General features: G+C 40.1%; 2 protein-coding genes across 5 annotated transcripts in view; one reads left to right on the top strand and one right to left on the bottom strand.

The window, feature by feature from the left end:
- Window positions 1-9,451: 9,451 nt before the first annotated feature.
- On the bottom strand, window positions 9,452-12,082 carry NAP1L3 (nucleosome assembly protein 1 like 3). The gene has a single exon (XM_019717921.2). The coding sequence runs from the start codon at window positions 11,747-11,749 to the stop codon at window positions 10,289-10,291; it is 1,461 nt and encodes a 486-aa protein (XP_019573480.2). The 5' UTR covers window positions 11,750-12,082; the 3' UTR covers window positions 9,452-10,288.
- The window catches only part of FAM133A (family with sequence similarity 133 member A), a 52,663-nt gene continuing 41,008 nt past the window's right edge, over window positions 11,389-23,043 (top strand). Inside the window, exons 1-2 of one of the 4 annotated variants that reach the window (XM_074323560.1) lie at window positions 11,389-11,526; window positions 13,064-13,133. The gene's annotated coding sequence lies outside the window, so the exon portion shown is untranslated. The other 3 variants (XM_019717917.2, XM_019717916.2, XM_019717918.2) reach the window with 3 other exon arrangements.

Below are 23,043 nucleotides of genomic sequence, written 5' to 3' on the forward strand. Positions count from 1 at the left end.
GATCTGGTTTTTGGATACTGCACCTGCCAGTGCTTTTGGATCCTTAGTTGCCATTCTTACAACCTATGTGGGGTGGTGGATCCATGAAGTTACAACCTCCATGGCCCCCCTAGGGGATGTTGAAAGCCAGAGGTGAAGGAAGTTGAGACAGGAGGTCTGAACAGTTGAGACCTGGAAGCCCAAATCAAAAGCAAAGGGGCGAGGTCATGGGCCTCAGAGAGTAACACACGCACAGATGTGTTGTGATCTCGTGGCAGCAGGTGTCGATGGGAAGAAAATAGACCGACAACCCAATGCACTGTTGTTGGAACTTTGGAAACAGTTGCGTCCAGAACAGTAATTCCGAAGAAGCCTAAAGGAGAAGTCTGGGAAAGCGTGACCCGTGTCCCTCCAGGACTTCATGTGGCCTCTTGAGGCCGACTCCTTTCAGCTGATTAGGGGTGGGGCCAAGGTACCCGGTCAGATGGGACAAGCAGGGACCGGAGGCCCCACGTGGAACTGTCCATACATTGGTCCCCTTCTAATGTGCAGAGGGTTTTGGCCTTAGTTGACACTGGCGTAGACTGCAGTCTTGTTTATGGGAACCCAGAACTGTTCCCTGACCAGCAATCTGCATTGATGGCTATGGGGGAAAGACTGTGACTGTAAAAGCTGTTTCCTTACCTCTGGGTATAGGAAGGCTTCCCCCTCGTAACTACAAGGTTTATGTCTCCCCCGTTCTGGGGTATATTCTAGGGATGGACGTGCTACATGGCCTCAGCTTACAGACGTCGGTAGGAGAGTTCCATCTCCGGATCTGGGTGGTGAAAGCGGTGACACGCGGGCATGCTCACCACCCTCCTCAAGTGTTGCCACAGCCCTGGCGAGTGGTTACAGTGCGACAGTACCGCCTACCAGAAGGGCAGGAGGAGATTGGTGATACAATATTGGAATTGGAGAAGGCACATACTGTGAGGCCAATGCACAGTCCCTTTAACTCCCCGGTATGGCCTGTCAAGAAGCCAGATGGGACCTGGCGAATGACTGTGGACTACAGGGAGTTAAATAAGGTGATGCCACCTTTACATGCGGCAGTACCTTCAATACACGATTTGATGGATCTGTCCATCAAATCTGTCCACCTGGGAACATATCACTATGTAGTGGACTTGGCCAATGCTTTTTTCTATGCTTGTCACGTAGATTGTGAGGCGAGACCATGGAGGGGTGGAGTGTGGGGACTCAGTCCCAGAGAGTGGTTTCCAGGCTCTCGTCCTTGCATGGGGAGGTGCTGGCTCAGGTGGTGAATGGCCATTGACTGTGATTGGTTGGCCATCAGCTATAACCAGTTAGCCAATTGGCTACTGATGTAACTGCGGGGCTGCGTTGATTGGTTGGTTGGTTGGCAGGCAGAGAAGTGAATGGTGGACTGTGGATCATGTGGCTACTACTGCATGTGTCTCAACCTGTCGCCAGAGATAATATAGTGGTATGACTCCCTTATCTATGGCTCCGTGAGTGTTCCTTCTTGGCCTAGCCATATCCTGTGTTCTTATCAGGGGAGCGGGACCAGAGGCCCCGCAGGCCGCCACGCATGACACTGCCACGGGCTCGTAGCCCAGGATTTGGCACAGTGGAATCACCCGTCCTCTGTGGCCTTGTTTGATTATGTTGATGATATCTTGCTAACATCCGATTCTCTTTCAGATTTAGAGCAAGCAGCTCCCTCTTTTCTCCGCCACCGGCAGTCATGTGGCTGGGTGGAGAATGAGGAAAAAGTCCAAGGCCCTAGCTTATCCATCAAGTTTTTGGGTGTTGTGTGGTCAGGGAAGACAAAGGTCACACCTGAGGCGATTATTGACAAAATACAGCTGTAACCATGAGCCATTGGCCACTAATATAAGTGCCGTGGCTACGCTAGCAGAAAATGGGGCTAGCAAGAAGATGGTGGCTGAACTAGCAAGCACAGATTGCAGCTAGTAAGTGGGGTTGGTTGGTTGGCAGAAAAGCAGACGGCAGGATGCAGATCGTGTAGCTTCTGCTTCCTGTATCTCCAACCCAGCTGCCAGTGAGACTATAGTGGTATGACTCCTGTCACGTGGGGCGGCCTGTGGGGTCTCAGCATTTCCCGGCCGACCAAGGTCTCCCAACTGCAGACGTATTTGGGTCTGCTAGGATATTGGCGGGCATTTGTACCCCATTTACCACAAATGGCAAGGCCCTTGTATAACATGATAAAGATAAACGGGCCTCATGGGATTGGACAGAGGGTATAGAGCAAGGCTTTGTTGCCACAAAACAGGCAGTGCAGCTGGCATAGGCTCTGCAAGTAGTAGACCCTGGCTGCCCATTTGAACTTGATGTTCACGTAACCCAAGAGGGGTATGGATGGGGCCTCTGGCAACGGCAGAAGCGTCTTCAGTTGCCAGTGGGATTTTGGTCCCCATTGTGGAAAGGAGCGAAAGTCCGCTACTCTCTAATAGAGTAACAGCTGGCTGCTGTGTATGCAGCCCTAGTGGCCACAGAAGCCATCACAGGAACATCACGGGTATTGGTTCGAACAACCTATCCTGTCCAGGGGTGGGTCCGTATGTGGACCCAGGGACCCAAAATGGGGGTGGCACAGACCACCACCCTCGCCAAGTGGGGTGCCTACTTGGAGCAACGTAGCACCCTTAGTTCAAGCCCTTTGAGCACGGAGCTACAAAAGGTCCTGGGGCCTGTGGAGCTTGTAGCCCAGGCTGAGCCAAGCGCTCTGCCTAGAGGGGACGACTTGAAGCCCTCGCCCTACAAAGAAGCACAGCCCCCAGTACCTCAGGATGCCTGGTTTACCGATGGTTCTGGCTGAGGAGCTGCAGTTGTTTGGACAGCTATTGGTGTGCAGCCCAAAACAGACAGCATTTGGTTTGATACTGGGACTGGCCACAGTAGCCAGTGAGCTGAGCTACAGGCTGTGTGGATGATAATCAGCCGCGATCCTGGGCCCCTAGTTATTTGTACTGGCAGCTGGGCAGTGTTGGGGGCCTAATGTTGTGGCTCCCTACGTGGAAACACCAAAACTGGTTGGTAGGACACCGTCCACTGTGGGGTCTAGTCATGTGGCAGGACCTCTGGGACCTAGGGCGGAGAAAGGAGGTGATCCTAATGCATGTCATAGGTCACTCCCCCTTAGTGTCCCCAGGTAACGATGAAGCAGATGCCCTAGCACAGGTCCAATGGTTAGAATGGGCTCCTGCCACTGATGTGGCCCATTGCCTGCATAGGAAATTGCAGCATGCTGGAAGCCGAACCATGTGGCAGGTGAGCAGACGCTGGGGTCTGCCTTTGAAATGGCAGAAGATAGCAGATGCCTGCTATGATTGTGCCGTCTGTGCGCAGGACAGCCCCCAAAGGCGGAGGCTTCCTTGGGAGACAGAGCAGATTACGCGAGGGAGGGTGCCCCTCACTTGCTGGCAAGTGGATTACATTGGACCCCTGCCTAAGGCCCGCAATGTTATGTATGCATTCACAGCAGTGGACACTGCTACAGGGTTGATGTTTGCTTGGCCGTGTCTGGCTGCGGATCAGCGGCATACAGTGGTCGCTCTTACACGGCTGTGTGCCCTCTATGGGCGCCCCCAAGTCATTGAAAGTGACAAGGGTACTCATTTTACGGGGAAAGAAGTGCAGTGCTGGGCTGCCAGGATGGACGTGCAATGGTTGTTTCATACCCCGTATAACCCACAAGCAGTTGGCATGATTGGACGCTACAACGGCCTCTTGAAGCAAGGCCTCCGGGTGTCAAAACACCCTCCCACAATGTGTGACTAGGCTTCGTGTCCATGGGACATCCTGAGAATCCTGAATGAGAGACCACGGAAGGGAGGGCCCGCACCAGTAGAAGCTCTGCTACATCGAACGGCTGCTCCCATTCAATTACAAGTTACCACCAGTGAGACTCTGTTAAAGCCAGGCTATGGCAGAAATGGAAACATTTTGCTGCCAGCGCCCACATGCTTGATAGCAGTGGAACGGCAGCAATGGACTTGGCCCTGGCAGGTCAAAAGCCCCCACTGCCGGTGGTTGGGCCTGATAGCCACATGGGGGGCCGGTTTGACTCATAATTTGCAAGTGAAACCAGGAGTGGGGCTGAGTGGCCACCGCAAGTGACTGTAGTATATGGAGATCCCGATACTGGGATGATTTTGTGGGAACCTATGTGCTCTCACTATGGCTTATTATGAGGTCCCCTGTTCTGTTACATATTGAAACTATGCAAGAGACCCCAAGCACTGCCATAAAGGTCTGGTACCACAAACCAGGAAAGGTGCCAGTGGCAGCGACCCTCCTTTCCCAGGACAAAAAGCTGGCATGTATCCTCCCAGATGGAAGGGATTTGCCACTGTTGGTTCCTAAGCCTACTCTTTCTTTCTGTCCGTAGGTGCCTGTAGGCTAATATGACACAGGGACCCTCATGGAAGATGCTTGTCATGTAAATTGTGAGGCGAGATCCTGTAGGGGTGGAGTATGGGGACAGAGTCCCAGAGAATAGTTTCTAGGTTCTCAGCCTCATGTGGAAAGGTGCTGGCTCAAGTAGTAGATGGCCATCAGCTGTGGCTAGTTGCCCGTCAGCTGTAACCAGTTAGCCAATTAGTCACTGATATAACTGCCGCAGCTGCGTTGGTTGAGGAGTTGGTTGGTTGGCAGGCAGAAAAGCGGACAGCAGGTTGAAGGTCGTGTGGCTCCAGTCTCCAGTGAGACTATAGTGGTATGACTCCCCTACCTATGGCTCAGTGGGTGTTCCTTTTTGGCCTAGCCACATCCTGCGTTCTTATGTGGGGAGCGAGAGCTGAGACTCTGCAGGCTGCCCCGTGTGACAGGATTCATACCACTATAGTCTTGCTGGCGGCTGGGTTGGAGACACAGGAAGCAGGAGCCACACGATCTGCATCCTGCCATCCACTTTTCTGCCAACCAACCAACCCCACTTGCTAGCTGCAATCCGTGCTTGCTAGCTCAGCCACCATCTTCTTGCTAGCCCCCATTTTCTGCTAGCATAGTCAAGGCAGTTATATTAGTGGCCAATGGCTCATGGTTACAGCTGACGGCCAACTAGCCACAGCTGATGGCCATCCAATCACAGTTGATGGCCATTTACTACCTGAGTCAGCACCTTTCCACGTGAGGCTGAGAGCCTGGAAACTGCACTCCTGGCTCTGTCCCCACACAGACAAATTCAAAGGCACAAACAGTGTACTTGAAAATTCTTAATCCTATGCTACTTCATTCAAGTGATAACATTTTGTAATGTACTATAGCATAATAAATAAGGCACACCTGCTGCAAGTTGATTTAAACCCTTCCTACTTCTGAGCCAGAAGCAAAAAAACACACTTGGATTGGCTCTTCAAGTATGCTTCCCCCTCCAAGTAAATATTAGCTTCAGTGAAGAGTTCTGATAATTTTCCCAGTTACTCTCTAAAAGCTATATGACAAAAAGACATCATAAGGACTAAACTATATAGCAACGGACAAAGATGCTTTAGAGAATTTGCTGTCCTGCATCTCTTAAAGTGTATTTCTAAATGCCATATGTTTTAATACTTAAATATTTCATTAAGTTTAAAAATATTTGTATTAGTTTCAGGTACACAAAACAACACAGTGATTAGACATATACCTTACAAAGTGATAACTCCAATAAGTCTATTACCCATCTGGCACTGTACACAGAAATTAGAATATTATTGACTATATTTCCTACGGTGTACTATATATCTCCGTGACTATTTTGTTTTTAAATTATAGTTGACAGTTAATATTATTTTATATTAGTTTCAGGTGCACAGCGTAGTGGTTAGACATTTATATAATTTATGAAGTGATCCCCCCATCAGTCTAGCGCCCATCTTGCACTGTACATAGTTGTTACCATATTATTGACTGTATTCCCCATGTTGTACTTTACAAAATGATGCTTTTGTAACTACCAATTTGTACTTCTTAATCTCTTCACCTTTCTCACCCAGCCCCCCAAGTCCCTCCAATCTAGTAACCATCAGTTTGTTCTATACAAAACACACAAAATATAAAATTTGAAGTAATGCATAAGTGTGAAGTTATTATACTGTAGGTTGTCCTATTTCATGGGCTGATGGGTACAAAACACCTTATCAAATGAGGGTTTATACTTTTCCCCAAGAGCCTGAAATTCCTTTTCAAATTAGGCTCCTATCTTATTACATGTCCCCTGAAGCTTTTTGAGGTCAAGGACACACCCATATGGCTAAGACCCCCCACAGAACTGGACGTTTGCATCATTTGACTGTGTTGTCACTTTCTTCATTTAACTCCACACTGTGTACCACTGTCTGTTCAGCAGCCTTTGCTTCTGCTTAGGAAAGTGTCTGGCTATCTAAGCTGGCCACGTTAAAGGAAAAGAACAAACTTTTAGTGACTACCTTGAACACTCATAGCCCAATCCAGAATGGGAAAAGAACTCACAGAAGGGATGGCGATGACAGCAGCCGAGGAGGAGGCAACCTCCTCAGTCGGGTTGGGGGCAGAGAAGGGGGTGACTGGCCTCAGCCTTGAATCACAGCCAAAGAAAACTGCACACAAAAAGAGAATGAGGGAGACCCCAACGAATGTTCTCACTCCAGGGCCCACTGCTCTTAAGCTACGCTCCCAGTAGGCTCCTCCTTCTGAAATCATTCATTGGCTGAGCAAGTGTGATAGACAAACCACATCCCAATGCTTGTGGAAAACCAAAGGGTTTCCCGGCTCTATCTACTTCCACTATCTGAGGTGGTTAAAGCCCCTAACACAGACAGCTTGCGTTTCAGGCATGTAGCTTTACTGACGAAAAAATTCTTGACACCTGTTTCCCTTCCCCCAGGCTAAAACTGAAAAGGTAAAAATACCAATATGCTGTCTTTCCAATTAGCTTCTTACACCCACCCAACTTGAATACATCTTTTGATTTGAGACATGAACTTGTGGTAAAACTTAACCAAGAGAGAGACTGGGAGGAAATACACCAGTCTACCTACAGGGCTTATTTTACTGTAGTGTGCTTCTAAATGATTTTTATTTTCGGCATTTCTGTTTCTATTTTGCAAATATTCTATAATGGCATGAATTCTTTTAATACTGGAAAATAGAGAGCGGGAAGGGGCTGAAATAAATACTCTGGTAAGTGTTCAAAGATGAAATGAGGATGTTGCATTCCATACAGAAGTTTTAATAGCTCTGCTTTCTGTGATGTCTGGCAAGCACAGTATACATCTGATTTGGGAACTTCTATAGCAGTGAGCCAGGTAAACCATATTTATTATAATATTCATTTTGATCCTGGCATGTAAGTAAATCTGTTGCCATACCCATTCTTGATTAACAATTTAGTGGTTTCCAGAGGGTAAGGGGTGGCTGGTAAAAGAGGGCAAAGGAGATAAAATATAGTGATGGAAGGAGAACTGACTTTCTAGGTGGTGAACACATAATGCAATTGTGGGGACAGAGCCAGGAAAGCAGTTTCCAGGCTCTCGTCCTCAAGTGGAAAGGTGCTCACTCAGGTAGTAAATGGCCATCACCTGTGATTGGATGGCCATCAGCTGTGACTAGCTGGCTGTCAGCTGTAACCAGTGAGCCACTGGCCACTAATATAACTGCCGTGGCTAAGCCAGCAGCAAATGGGGGCTAGCAAGATGATGGTGGTTGGTAAGCGCGGATTGCAGTTAGGACGGGGGGTTGCGGACAGTGTGGCTCCTGCTTCCTATGTCTCCAACCCAGCCGCCAGCAAGAATATAGTGGTATGACTCCCCTATCTATGGCTCTGTGAGTGTTGCTTTTTGGCCTCACCTCATCCTGCGTTCTTGTGTGGGGAGCGGGACAGGAGATCCCGCATGACACCCTGTGGGGACAGAGCCCCAGAAAGTAGTTTCCAGGCCCTCGGCCTCACATAGACAGGTGCTGGCTCAGGTAGTAAATGGCCATCAACTATGATTGGATGGCCATCAGCTGTGGCTAGTTGGCCGTCAGCTGTAACCAGTGAGCCATTGGCCACTAATATAACTGCTGTGGCTATGCTAGCAGAAAAAATGGGGGCCAGCAAGAAGATGGTGGCTGAGCTAGCAAGAGCGGATTGCAGAGAGGCGGATGCCGCCAGCGAGAATATAGTGATATGACTCCCCTACTTATGGCTCCGTGGGTGTTCCTTTTTGGCCTCACCATATCCTGCGTTCTCTTCTGGGGAGCGGGATCAGAGACCTGCCTGATGCCCCGCACGACACACCCTGCATGACAGCAATATATAGATGATGTATTATAGAATTGTATACCTGAAGCCTATATTTTACTAATCAATGTCACCCCAATAAATTTAATAAAAAAATAATAAAGTAAAAAAACCCTCAGAAATAAAACAAAAGCACTCTCAAAAATTGCAATGGTATTATTAAAGGCAATCATTTGCTTCCTGATTTTGTATAAATCATAACCTAAATATCCAAACATGTGATTGGTTAAATATAGTATATCATGGCTTATAATATTTTACATGTATAGATATGGGGGGCTGTTAAGCAGGAATAAAAGCAAGATAACTAAACTACATATGGTGGGATTTGGGAAAACTATTATGTAATTTTACTGCCTAGAAACCCAGAACTTCTCAAATCTTGTCTTCCTCCTACCACATCTCTTTTCTGTAAGGTCTTGAAGGAAAATATGTGTGGACAGGGAAATGGCAACTGTGAAATAAAATGCCACATTATTATTTATTTTGTGCCTTTGTGTCCACTGCAAAAGCTCTCTGGTAAACTGAGTTTAAGGGTCCTCCTCCTCACACTAATTTCAAATCAAAATCTTAGGATCCAATTACCTGGTAACCAGCTGCACAATGCAGAAGTGGTGACAGGATGTTACCTATAAGAGAAAGATTAGCCACACTTGGGAGTATGACCGCCTCCCTAGTCCAGGTGAAGCTTGGGCCTGGGTCATTTACCCATCTTGCTCGTAGAAGTGAAAGCAACAGTTTATACAGAAGTCCTTTCTGGGGGAATCACTCCTGCCTTCCACCTCCCCTTTTTCCTCTCCCCCTCCCATCTTTTCCACTCTTCAGCCTGCTCCATTTCCCTTCCTGCCCTCTCCCTTCCTTCCCTGCTCTTTTTCCCTCCTCCTCCCTCCCTTGCTTTTTCTTAAACCCTCCTCCCATTTCCTTTTCCTTCCCCCCTTCTCACCTCCCTCTTCCCTCTCCCTTTTTCCACTTTCCTCCATGTTCCCTCCCCCTCCTATCTGCCTCTCTCTCCCTTTTCTGGTCTCCCACCCTGTCCCTTCTCTCTAATCACTTGAATGTGTATCCTCCAAAGAAGAGCTAAGATTTGGGAAATATAGCAGAATGTTATGAGTTATACTTTTAAAAAAATTCCCTTTCCCTATTTTCTACTTTTTCTACAATAAGCACTACTTTTTATAATTAGGAAAAAATGCTAGATTTTTATAGCATGATACACTTTATTTGACATTTATTTATTTTAGGTTGCAACTGAAGTACATGAAAAAATATCAAATGATGTAGTGATCATTTTCAGTGAAAGGCAAAGTAGAACACAGTACAAAAATTGTGGTTAGTAATTTAGTTTACAGTTACACTCTATATGAGGAAACTTTTTTAAATACTATGTCATATTAACACTTCAGTGGTAAACAATAACTTCAGTATGATTACATTTATAGACCCCACACCATCACATAAACAAGCTCAGTCATATCATATATAGTACTGATAGACAGTCTTAAAAGTACGTTCATCTTTTTTCAAGCAAATTTCACAATGCACTGTTCTAGTTGATATAAGTATAGCAAAGTAATGAAGGCACAGCTAGTGCAAGCAGATTTAAAGCCCTAGTCTTCTGGGCTAGAAAAAAACAAACACTTGTATTGTTACTTTAGTAACTTGTTTTGTTCAAGCAAATATTTGTTTGGGATAACAATTCTAACAGTTTTCACAGTTACATTCTGATAGGAACATGACAAAAGGACTTCACAAAAATCAAAACTCTGTAGCACCAAACTAACATGCTTTAGATAATGGACAGCAGTTTACAGGTTTTAAAGAATATAACTCTACAACAGGCTATATAGAATGAACCGATACTTTGACACTTTAAGAAATATTTTAGACCACCAAGAAAATATAAAAAAACAAGGCTGTAAGGAATACTAGTGTTGAGGTTATAGGACAGGTTTTTTTTTCAAGGCTATATAAACCTGCTTCGTTTCTGTTTGAAGTTTTGAGATCTTGAAAATTATTTTCAGGTAGATGGTTTTTTTATTTTCGATATTTCCTGTTTCCATAATCTTTACCATCATCATAGGTACCTTTGACTTCTCCTGTATAGTAATAGACTGATTTCAGGATGACATTATCATGTAATATTTGACCAATTTCAAAGTCCTCATCAAGGATAGCATCTTCTCGTGGTTCCAGCTTTCCAATCTTAGGAATCTCAGGAGGGTTAAAGAAATTGAAGAATGATGCATTAGGAACCACTCTGGGCCGGATTTCAATTTCTCCAGTAGCAGTTGTGCAACTCTGAGTGGTTGTCAGCGTAACGTCCTTTCCTCGTCTCCAATTTATCTTACAGCCTTTGCAATCTTTAATTTCCCATCCCCAAGCAAAGAAGGGATCATCATGATCTGGTTTTGACTTTATTATATATGTCTTGGTCAGTACCTCATTTTTGAAGTATGGGTTGGGCAGAAAATAAAATTCAAATGTGTAACTTATAGGCTGGCCAGGTTTTGAGAACTTCAGGCTAATATCTGACAGGAACTTCAGAATGGGCTCATCATATTTTTGAATCATGGGCCCCAGCTTGTCAACATTCTTTAAAACAGTTAGCCAATAGTCAGGGATGCCTTTAGGATCTTCTCTTTTAGGCCTTCCCTTACGAGCTCTTTTCAGATTCACTCTTTCTTTAGGCCTGACCTCAGGAACTCTTTTAGGAGCCTCTTTTACTGCAGCACTTGCCTTAGCCTCTGTTGCTTTAGGCTGTTCTTTATCTTCTGCCTTTGCCTGGGGAACTTCTTTAGGCTCTTCTTTTACTTCAGGCTTTGCCTCCAGAAAATCTTTAGACTCTGTTCTTTCTTCAGCCTTTGCCTCCAGAATTTCTGTAGGAACCTCATTTCCTTCAGCCTTTACCTCAGGTTTTTCTTTAGGGTCGTCGTCTTCTTCCTCACCCTCTAAAGCAGGCATTTCACTAGAGCTGTCTTCCTGTACCTCCTCATCACTGCTGAACACCTCATCCTCTGAATTCCATTCACACTCGTCTTCTGTAGGTTCATATTCTGCATTGATGATTTGAAACCGCCGATCATACAGAGGCTTATTGAGTTCGGCATATTTTCTTTCGAGATCGTGAATTGCCTTTAAGAATAGGGCGTCTACCTTGTCACATTCATCTTGAATATTTCTGAGCGCCTGCACACGATTTCGAACTGCCTGAGGCAGTCGATCTACGAAATTTTTACCCGACGGAGCACGCCGCACCCTTCTGGAAGGCCCAGGTACCCTCTTCTTTCTATATACGTGGCTACGGCTGCGGCTACTGCTGCTGCCACTGCTGCTGCTGTGGCTGCCGCTGCTGCTGTTGCTGCTGCTACTAGTGCTGCTGCTAGACCTACTGCTATCAGATTCTTCCCCAGAATCACTAGACGAGCTAGCCATCATCTCTTCAGCAACCCCATGGGCGGCAGGTTCCGAGACCATGTTAAGATCCGCTTCTGCCATAGAGCAAGCCTGCAAACCTCTTAAGGTGGCGACTACCGCTGAGACCGCGCGCCCAGAGATGGGCAGAAAATGACTCACGGATGCTTGGATGGCTCAGGCTCGGGATGAGGAGGTGGCAGCGGCGAAGGCAGCAGTAGCGCAGGGAGGGGCGGGGCTGCGGCGATCGCGCGGAGGTGGCGGTGGAGGCCTGACCCGAGCGGCGGCGGCAAAGCTTCTCCTGGCTACAGCTATGGCGGACAGAGGCGTGCCGCCGCGGAGTGGTGCAGTGTGAGACCCCGAGATCTCTCCGCCGTTTACATCGCAAGCCCCCTCCCCTTCCAGCCCTACCTCCCCTTAATTTAGTTCCCAGTGTGCCTTTAGCTCGCACCTCATTTGTTGGGCAAGCTTGATTGACGATCGCTAAGCCCAACGAATGCCCAAACGCTATGCGCCCCCTAGGCTCCGCCCGCCTTCCCAGATGCTTCTTGGTAGCTGGGGTACACACCCCTGGAAGACGTTTTATCCCTACAAAATTCTATCTTTATAGTTTTATAATTAAAAAAAAAAGCTTAGATATGAGGTAAAAATACTAGCCATAGTTTCTGACAAGGGAAGAGGAGTATCCTTCTCCCGTCCGCTCATCCTGAATTCCCGTTTGATTTGTCAGGGGCCTCTTCACAAAAATCTGTTTTTAAAAACTTGGATGAAAATACTTCAAATGGCATCCTTGGGTAGTGTGATTAGGCTTTCTTTTAAATCTCTGTCTAAATATTCTATGAGCATGTATTTTTACACTGTAAGGGGGAGTCGTTTATTGGCAAAGGGGGGAGGGGCTAGAAAGCAGGCATATTGCATTCCACGTAGCAGTTTTAATAAGTGCTGTCTGTGATGTTTGGCAAGCCTGCTTTAATCCATCTACAAGGTTTGCGAACCCCTGTTGCCGTGAGTCAAATTACACAATTTTTACTATATTTCTGTTTTTAAGCTGGCATATAATATACCCCAGCCTTGCTGCTGACTTGCCACGTAGCCCTTCTCAATGCTTACAACAACCTTGTAGATAAAAGGGCATTCAAATTTTAGATAGTATTATTTAAAAGCAGAGGGTTTGCTCTATACTTTTGTGCAGCAGTTTTCAATTCTAGGAACAGCAGGATGGGAGGGGGGATTTGTGCTAGGGAAAGTGCATCATCTGTCAGAGTATACTTTACAATGTCATCTGCCACCCATTTGCTGCAAACAGTGTGAAATTCTAACAGTACTAAATATGATTTAGAAGTCCATTAATATGCAAAATGAAATTTAAAAACAGGTATCTGTTATTTTTATTTACAGGATTCTTTCCTGCTACAGAGCAACTCCCTTGGTACAACCAAAAAGACCAGTGTTTACTTTTCATTGAAAGGTAAGGAACATATTTAGCCCATTTTTATGAATGACAAGAATTACCTATCTGTATATGAATAAATTCACAGGATGTAGTCTTTTAAAGACTTAATTGGAAGATACCTTGTTATTTCTATGAAAGCAGAAAAATCCACAGAGGTGATTTGACATACTAAGTACATTCACTATCTAAACGTGCTCATAGAATACAAGTAATAAGTCAAAATATAAAATATGATGAATTATTCATTTCAAATAAGTGAAAATATGAAAGTTAGATGAACCTTTATGTTACTTTTTCATTATAGGATTTGTGCTTTGTCATATTTTTTAAAAGTTAGGAAGCACCTTTATTTTCTATTTTGTAAATGAATTTACTTTTATTTCTGATTGTCAAAGGATATAAGCATTGTAAAGAAAAAATACAACTTAGAAAGTTCCAATGATAGTAAAAATACACAATCTTAACAACCGGATAATAACTGTTGTTAGCGTTTTCATGCATTTCCTTCCAGAAATTTATTTATACATACACACGCCTGCCTATCTATATATACTGTTTTATCTATGTGACATGATATTATGTTTTGTAACCTGCTCTTTTATCAATTTATTGTGGCTATATTTTCAAGGTAAATGATCAACGTCTTATTTTAAAATACATGCATATTCAATAGAAATATTTGCCTTAATTCATCTAACCAGATTCCTGTTGCAAGGCAGCTATTTCCCAACTATCTCTCCACTAACATTTTTTTCCAGTTATAAAAAATTAGTTCTGTATACCTACTATATATACTCGTGAAAATTAGTCATAGGATGAATGCCTAGAAGTGGGAGTGCTGAAATAGTACGGTCATTTTGTTCTTTGATACTTATTGACAACTTCTCTCCTGAAAAGTTATCTCAATTTACAGCCCCACCAACAATGCATAAGAGCTCATTATTTAGTCATTCAGCTAATATATTTTTATGCCTGTCTCCTGCCAGGCACGTGTAGTAAAGGATGGCAATATAATGGTGAATAAAATTTACTGGGTGTGTATCCTTTCATTTCATACTTTTAATGAAAACATATAATTTGGAAACAATAATTTAAATCAGTGGGGTTATGCCATAAATATTGTTCTGTAACCTGTTATTTTTATTTAAAATTATGGATATCTTTTTAATGAATGGTCTTATAATTTTATAGTACTTTAATGGCTTAAAATACACATTAAATTTTGTACCATCAGGAATTAGTATTTTGGAGTAAGCAGTGAGTTAGGGATCCAGATTTTTAAAATACATATGTATTTTTTTAATTGGCTAATTTTCTTGGTACTGTTTATTTGATAATCTTTCTGTCTTATACTTATTTGAAATACCACCTTTATCATAATAACTAAATCACTTAATTTTGTTTCTGAATTCTCTTTTCTGATTCATTGGCAATAATTTTTCAGCAAGCAACTAATGAGGCAGTTTTTTTAATAGCTTTATATTTTGTGGAAATGATATACATTGAAAAGAAGACAGATACTACATTGAAATCCAAATAAATTCAAAGTAATTCAAAATACCCTCAGAGGTGATCACTATTCACATTTTTAATGAATATCTCCAAATTAGTTTGTCTTTTCATGTTTATTGTACACTTGAGAATTGCCTATTCATATATTTTGCTTGTTTTTCCACTGAATTAAGAAAGAAATTAATTGGTGGTAAAATCTTAAAGGTAAAATATAATTTTGGCCTTGATTGGAGGCAACTGTGACTTATGATATTGGACAAATATGACTCAATTACAGCTGTTATTCTAAAATGATCTACTTAAAGGGTTGTTAAGATGCTTTTCAAAGATTAGTAATTCATCATTTAAACTGATACAGAAAAGTCTGGAGTGGAACAGGGAGAATAAAAAGAGAACACAGCTTGTAAAAAACTCATACAAAGATAATACGTTAGTAAACTATTCATATTTTCAATTTGGAAGTATTTTTTCCCAAGCCATAAACTATAGGTGACTTCTTATAACCACAATGGTCTACTTTTAATGTGTATGCGTTACCTAAGAACCTAGTAACACACTTATTTTTATAGCTTTTTTCCAGTCTGTTAGTTAACTTAATTTTACAATGACAGGTCCCTAAAAGAAAATAGTCTTTTCTTCATATAATTAATTTAATTTATGCATAGTACCATATATTTTCTACCATGAATATTTTATAAGTATTAATTCCAGCATAGAATATGTTTGTTTTTCTTCATAAGGCTATCTATAAATTACTTGCATAACTCTATGTTCTTTGTTCCATTATTTCATGGTATTTTGGGGGGGATTACATGTTCATACTTCTACATGAGATGACGCTTAACACAGAATCTGTTGGTATATTCAGGCTGAACATGGTTTGTTAATATATATTTGTACTTTCCCTATTATGAGCATATACATAATACCACCCACCACCCCTGCCACACAAACACACATACATAATACACAGTGACAAGTGCTGCAGCATTATCTTTTGTTGTAGATATTTAAGAAGCCAAGCATTGCAAGTTCATTTATATTTGGACTTATTTTTATGCTATTCTTTTTTGTTTGTTTATCTAGACAGGTTTTTATCTGAATATACAAGTTAATTCTTTTTTAAAACAGTTTTATTGAAGTATAGTAGATACAACTGTACATAAAGTGTACAGTCTGATGAGTTTTGATAAATTCGTACACCTGTGAAGTCATCACCACAGTCAAGATAATAGAAATTTTCATCACCCCTGAAAGTTTCTTTGTAATCTCTCCCCTGCCCTAGGCAGCAACTGATCTGACCTCTGTTTCTATTTGATTAGTTTGCATTTTCTAGAATGTTATATAAATGGAATCATGCAATATATTCCTCTTTTGCTTGTCTTTCAATTAGCATAGTTATTTTGAGCTGCATCCGTGTTGTGTGTATGAAGAGTCATTTTCCTATTTTGTTACTAAGGAGTTATCCATTACTTAGACATACCACAATTCGTTGATGAGCATAGTGTTTTGAGTTTCGGGCTACTACAAATAAAGGTGCTATGTTCATTTGTGTGTAAGTCTTTGTATGGACATATATTTTCATTTCTTTTTAGAAAAATACCTAGAGTGGAATGACTGGATGACATAGTATGTGTATATTTAACTTTTCAAGAATTACCTGTTTTCCAAAGTGTTTGTACAATTTTGCGTTCCCACCAGGAGTCCCAACACTTGGTATGGTCAGTTGTTTTTTTTTTTCAATGTAGCCATTCTAATAGGTATGTAGTAGTATCTCATTTACTTTACATTTCCCTAATGAGTAATGATAGTGAACATCTTTTTGTGTGCTGATTTGCCATCCACATATCTTGTTTGGTTAAAAATCTCTTCATATTTTGTTCATTTTTATATTGGGTTGTTGTCTTACTATTGAATTTTGAGAATTTTTTATGTACTCTGAACACAAGTCCTTTATCAGTTATGCACTCTGCAAATATTTTCTCCCAGTCCATGGATTTTCTTTTTATCTTCTTACCAGTGTCCTTCACAGTTTTTCAAAAAGCAGAAGTTTGCAACTGTATTAACTCCAGTTTATCTTTTTTATTTTCTTTTATGGATCATTCTGTTGGTATCAGCTCTAAGAAATCTTTGCCTAGCCCAACGGCACAAAGATATTCTTCTGTTTTTTTAGAGGTTTTATACTTTTAGGTATTACATTTAAATCTGATCTGTTTTTGTATATGGTACCAGGTATGTATTGAAATGATTTTTTTACATGTGGATATCTAATTGTTCCAGCATCAGTATTAAAAAACAAACAAACAACAACAACAAAAAACTATCATTTCTCTACTGAATTACCTTTGTACCTTCATCAAAAATTAATTGTCCATATATGTGTGGATGTATGTTGAACTCTCTGTTTTGTTCCCCTGTGTACTGATTTTAATCACCTAATTGGTAAATATTTGTTAGATATGTTTGGGAGGGGATAAGAACCAAATTGTGGGATAACAGAATTTTATTACAATGGAGACAGTTATTGCAGCTGGATCCTCGGCCTTTCATTTCTGCTTTCAAATATCTGAAAGGGGCAAATGACAGCAGAAATAAACTAGAAAACAAATCAAAACAAGAAACACAAATGCTCTTCTATTTTCTGGAGTTACCAGTGTGTGGCTGTCTATAGCTCAGCCACAGGAATGGTAGCTAGCATTATTCAGGAAAACAAAGAATGCCTTTGTTTTTCTGCCCTCTAATACGATAGACCTGTTTGCTAAAATGTAAATAGAAAGTATTTTAAGCTGTTAATAAATTATATTTATAAAAGGAATAGTAATAAAAAATGGTTATTTCACACTGTGGTTTTCAAAGCAAAATCATCTCATTCCACACTCATTCCTAAAATAAGAATATACACAAACTAATAGAATATGGTATATAACTATAGTATTTTATTTTTAAATGAAACATTTGTTAATTACATTTCTGGCACTATAGTCTTCGCTGCATGGTGTTTAAAAGGGCAGTTGCAATTAATGCAATGGCAGTGATGGAAAATCAGTTACTGATTAGAATACTTGTTTTAACGCTAATTTTCAAATTAAAAATAGCATGCATTTTTTAAAAAAATATAAATCCACATCACAGAGCAACACGTTTATAGAGGTCCTCAAGAACCTTTTGCCCATAGTACTCATTTGAAGAATTCCCACACTAAAATTCAAAGAACTGAGACCTTTTTTATTGCTAATTTGGAAGCATTTTGTTTAATTCTACTAAGAAGGGAGGAAAAAATCAAAGGATTTGAATGGTGAACAATGCCCATGCATGTATGTATGACTACAGTAACTACTTCTAAATTTTGCATTATATTTGGATAACATAGAACAAGCCCAAATTGACACTTTATGTAATTTTCATCCAGAATACCCAAATAAATTAATTTGATTAAATGTGTCCTGAGGAAAAATGATTCTTACAGTACTGCAAATATTCCTGCTGGTGGGAATAAATACATATTCCACAGCTCTTCAGAGGTCATGCTCATTTTTGTATCAAATGACATACACACAATTCACAAAATCCTTACTTAGAGTTTAAAAGAGGAGAATTCCAATAATAATCAAATCTCAGCATTTGATTTCCTTCACGAGACCAATGACCGAAATGATTTTAAGACAAGTTCTGGAGTCAATTCCTGGGTTTGAATCCTGGTTTTCCTCTTACTAGTTTTATTAGATATTGGACAAGTTACCTCACTATTATTACCTCTGTTCTTTCTCTCTGAAATGTGGCTAGTAATAGCACAAAGAACTCAAAATCAATATTGTTTGCTACTTTTCATAGTATTATTTTGTATCAAGTTGATGTATAAAGAAACCTTTCTTGTTATATAGTCTCAAGCCATTCATAGCATTTCTTTGTAACTATGCTGTGATTTGTATTTTGGAAGCAGCATAGGAATCTGCAAATCGTAATTTTCCAATTCTAGTAGCATAAGAGTAGAAATGTTATGGATGTTGGCAACTCCTTGATATTAATAATAATATTAGGTCCTGGTAGTTCTAAGGTCAAATAACCACTCATCCTGCTTGGCATTATCTGCCTACAGAATGTCTTCTGTTATTTTAAAGTTGGGGGCGGGGGAATCAACACAGTTTTAAATAAAATTCCAAACCAAGTGTTATTTTAATATTTTATACAACACAGAGCTCCCTTTCTTTCTTGGGATCTTTCAAACTTCCTGATAGTTCTAAATTATACAATCTTTAGTATCTAAACCTTACATTCATTGTATCTCATGATTACTTTTGATACCATCTATTTTTTATTTGATTATGAAGGTTGAGTACAAAATTTGCATACAATGAACTACTTATATCTTATATAATAAAATAACTCCCAATGTGCTAAGTAATGACTTCTGATATTAATTAACATTTTTTAACATTTTATGTGTTAGTTAAGTTTACACTGCTATGCATTGTGACTTAATTTAACTTTATTTTTTATGTTTTTAAAATTTTCAATTACAGTTGACATCCAACATTAACTTATTTAGTTTCAGGTGTACAGAACAGCCGTCACACATCCAAATAATTTATGAAGTGAACCCCCCCACCCCAGGTCAGTCCAGTACCCACCTGGCACTATACATAGGTACTGAAATATTATTGATTATATTCTCTATGCTGTACTTTACATCCCTGTGACTATTTTGTAACTACCAACTTCTTAATCCCTTCACCTTTTTCACCCAGCCTCCCAACCTCACTCCTATCTGGCAACCATCAGTTTGTTCTCTGTATCTATTTCTCTGTTTCTGTTTTGTTTGTTCATTGATTTTGTTCTTTATATTTCACATATAAGCGAAATGTATATGTCTTTGTCTATCTGACTTTTTCACTTAGCATAATACTCTCTAGTCCATCCATGTTGTAGCAGATGGTGACATTTCATTCTTTTTATGCAAGTAATAGTCCATTGTATATATGAAAAAAAATGTATACAAGTGCACACTTTGGTCACCGTTGCCCAAGCAGTAGTTCATCATAATCAGAAGTGTCTGGACGCTGATGGTAACCACCTTGAACACCTCTTGTAATTGCAGAAGTCAAAGGTGACTTGTATTCATCTTTTGTTTTCAGTATAATTGGGTATTACAATTTTAATAGTTTTCCTTTCTTAAAATGTGTATATATATATTTTTTGTCACCCTCTGTATGTACTTCATCTTCTTTATGCAGTTGTCTATTGATGGACATGGGTTGCTTCCTTATCTTGGCTATTGTAAATAACACTGCAGTGAACATAGGAATGCATATATCTTTTCAAATTAGTGTTGTGGATTTCTTCTGATAAATACCCAGAAGTTGAACTGCTGGGTCATAAGGTAGTTCTATTTTTAGTTTTTTGAAGTCCCTCCATAATATGTTCAATAGTGGCTGTACCAATTTGCAATCCCCCCAATAGTGCACGAGAATTCTCTTTTATCTTTATCCCCACCAACACTTGTTGTTTGTTGATTTATGGATGATAGCCATTCTGACTGGAGTGAGGTGATATCTCATTGTGGTTTTAACTTGCATTTCTCTGATGGTTAGTGATGTTGAGCATCTTTTAATATGTCTATTGGCCATCTGTATGTTCTCTTTGGAGAAATGTCTATGCAGGTCCTCTGTCCCTTTTTAACTTGGATTGTTTATTTTTTTAGTGTTGAGTTATATGAGTTCTTTATACATTGTGAATATTAACCCCTTATCAAATGTATCATTGGTGAATATCTTCTCCCATTGAGTAGGTTGTCTTTTTCTTTTGTTGATGGTTTTCTTTGCTGAGCAAAAACTTTTTAGTTTAATGTAATCCCATTTGTTTGTTTTTTCTTTTGTTTCCCTTGCCCAAGGAGATATATCAGAAAAAATTATTACTAAAAACAATGTCAGAGAGTAGTTTACTGCCCATATTTTCTTCTACGAGTTTTATGGTTTTGGGTCTTATGTTTAAATCTTTAATACATTTTTAAATTGTTCTTGTATATAGTACAAAATGATGGTCTAGTTTCATTTTTTTGCATGTATCTGTCCAGTTTTCCCAACGCTGTTTATTGAATAGACTTTCTTTACTTCATTGTATGTTCTTGCCTCCTTTGTCATAGATAACATGACCTTATAGGCGTGTTTTGTTTTGTTTTCCCGGACAGTCTGATCTCTTCCATTGATCTATGTGTCTGTTTTTGTGCTAGTGCCATGCTGTTTTGATTACTGTGTCTTTTAGTATAATTTCATATCAGGTAGCCTAATACTGCCAGTTTTGTTCTTTTGTTTCTGAAGATTGTTGTGGCTATTGAGGATCTTTTGTGATTCCATATGCATTTTAAGATTATTTATTCTAGTTCTGTGAAAAATGCCATTGGTATTTTGCTAGGTATTGCATCAAATCAGTTGTTTTCGGTAATATGGACACTGTAACAATTTAATTCTTTCTATTCATGAGCACAGTATATGCTTCCATGTATTTGTGTCTTCAATTTCTTTCTTCAATGTCTCATAATTTCCAAGTATAGGTCTTTTACCTCCTTGGTTAAATTTACTCCTAGGTTTTTTTTTGGGGGGTTGTTGTTGTTTTGTTGTTGTTGCAATTGTAAATGAGGTTGTTTCCTTAATTTTTCTTTCTGATAGTTCATTATTAGAATATAAAAATGCAACAGATTTCTAAATATTAATTTTGTATCCTGATACTTTACTGAATTCATTTAACAATTCTAATAGTTTTTTTGGTGAAATCTTCCGGGTGCTCTCTGTATAGTATCACGTAATCTGCAAATAATGACAGTTTTACTTCTTCCTTTCCAATTTGTATCCCTTTTATTTATTTTTCTTGTCTGATTGCTGTGCCTAGGACTTTCAATACTATGTCGAATAAAAGCAGTGTGACTTAAATTTAATACCCACCTAATGTCTTAGATTTTTCTTTTCTATGGTTAGAGTAATAGCCTCAAGCCTCACTACTTAACAACTCTGTGAAAATATCAGCCTTGTTGCAGGTGAAAGGGATTTTAGAGATCATCTAGTCCAATCTCCTTATACAGACTCAGGAAACTGAGGCTTTTCCTATTGATGGACATTCTAGGTAATTCCAAGTATTTGTTACTACAAATAATTCTACAGTTAACATACTTTCACAAATATTATTGCGTATTCAAAAAAGTCATTTTTGTAAATGTTAATGATTTTAGTTTAGGGCAGATTAAGGAGTAAATAAAGATTATTCAGGTCCTCTAATAATGGATAATTATCCTAAGCATTGTGTAATGTGTCCATTGTTGCCACTGAATAATAATAACTAACTTTATCACTTTAAATTTATCAGACACTGGACCAAGTGCTCTAGCTTTACTATTTCTTTTTTTTTTTTAGTTTTTTTTTTTTTTATTATTAGTTTCAGGTGCACAAGACTATGTCTTTTTAATGAACCCATTAAGGAGTTAATTATCATCCTCATGCTATCTTTATAAGACACTATCTTTATATCATCCTTAGTATCCTGTCCTAAGGCTAAGTGAATAACTTGCCCAAGGTCACATAATTTATAATTAGAAGAGCCCAGATGTGGAACCAGATGGTTTGTTTCCAGATGTTGAGTTCTTAACCACTCTAATATACGTACCACATTTAATGAACAAAAGTGAATGAACGCCTGTACAGAGGTGCTGGAACTAGAGATAAGTGACAGCCGTGGCCACTTTTCTATTCCTCTGGTAATAGTTATGTTCTCAGGGTGTCAGCACCTTTAGTCGCACAGTCCTCAGTTTCCTTGGGCTTACACAAGAGTCATAGCTTGAACTGACAAGGTACACTACAACAAGCTAATTTAATGAAAAAGATGGTTTTCATTAATTCTAACAAGCCTAATGACTTTTTTGGTTAACAGCCAAACACTGGGAGGTCAGAGCTTAAAGTAAATGCCAGTGTATCCCATCCACAATTAAAGGAAAAATATTCTAGGAATTTTTCCATTTAAGTATCCCTAGCAGCAAAGAAATCTGTACTTTGAGGAGCCTGAATGTCTGACCTAAAGCTACACACTGAAAGCAGGAAACTGCTTTGTACATTTTAACTACAGATTTATTTTCAATATTTGACTCACTTGCTTTCCAAAATGTATTGACATTAGTTTTTATATAAGATTCCCTGTCCCTGAGTAAAATTGATACCCAGGAGAATTCACTATGATGATCGGATCCGTTCTCCTGTCAGTTTCAAGCAACAGCACAGGCTCTGGGGTCAGACTGCCAGGATTTAAATCCTTCCACTTACTGTCTGTATGACCTTGGGCAAGTCATACATCTGCAACTCTGAGTTTCCTTATCTATTAAAACAGGATAATGACAGGAACTGCTGCCATAGGGCTGTTATATAAGAATTAAGGA

The sequence above is a fragment of the Rhinolophus sinicus genome, chromosome X, assembly GCF_036562045.2.
Source record: "Rhinolophus sinicus isolate RSC01 chromosome X, ASM3656204v1, whole genome shotgun sequence".
Classification (NCBI taxonomy): Eukaryota; Metazoa; Chordata; class Mammalia; order Chiroptera; family Rhinolophidae; genus Rhinolophus; species Rhinolophus sinicus.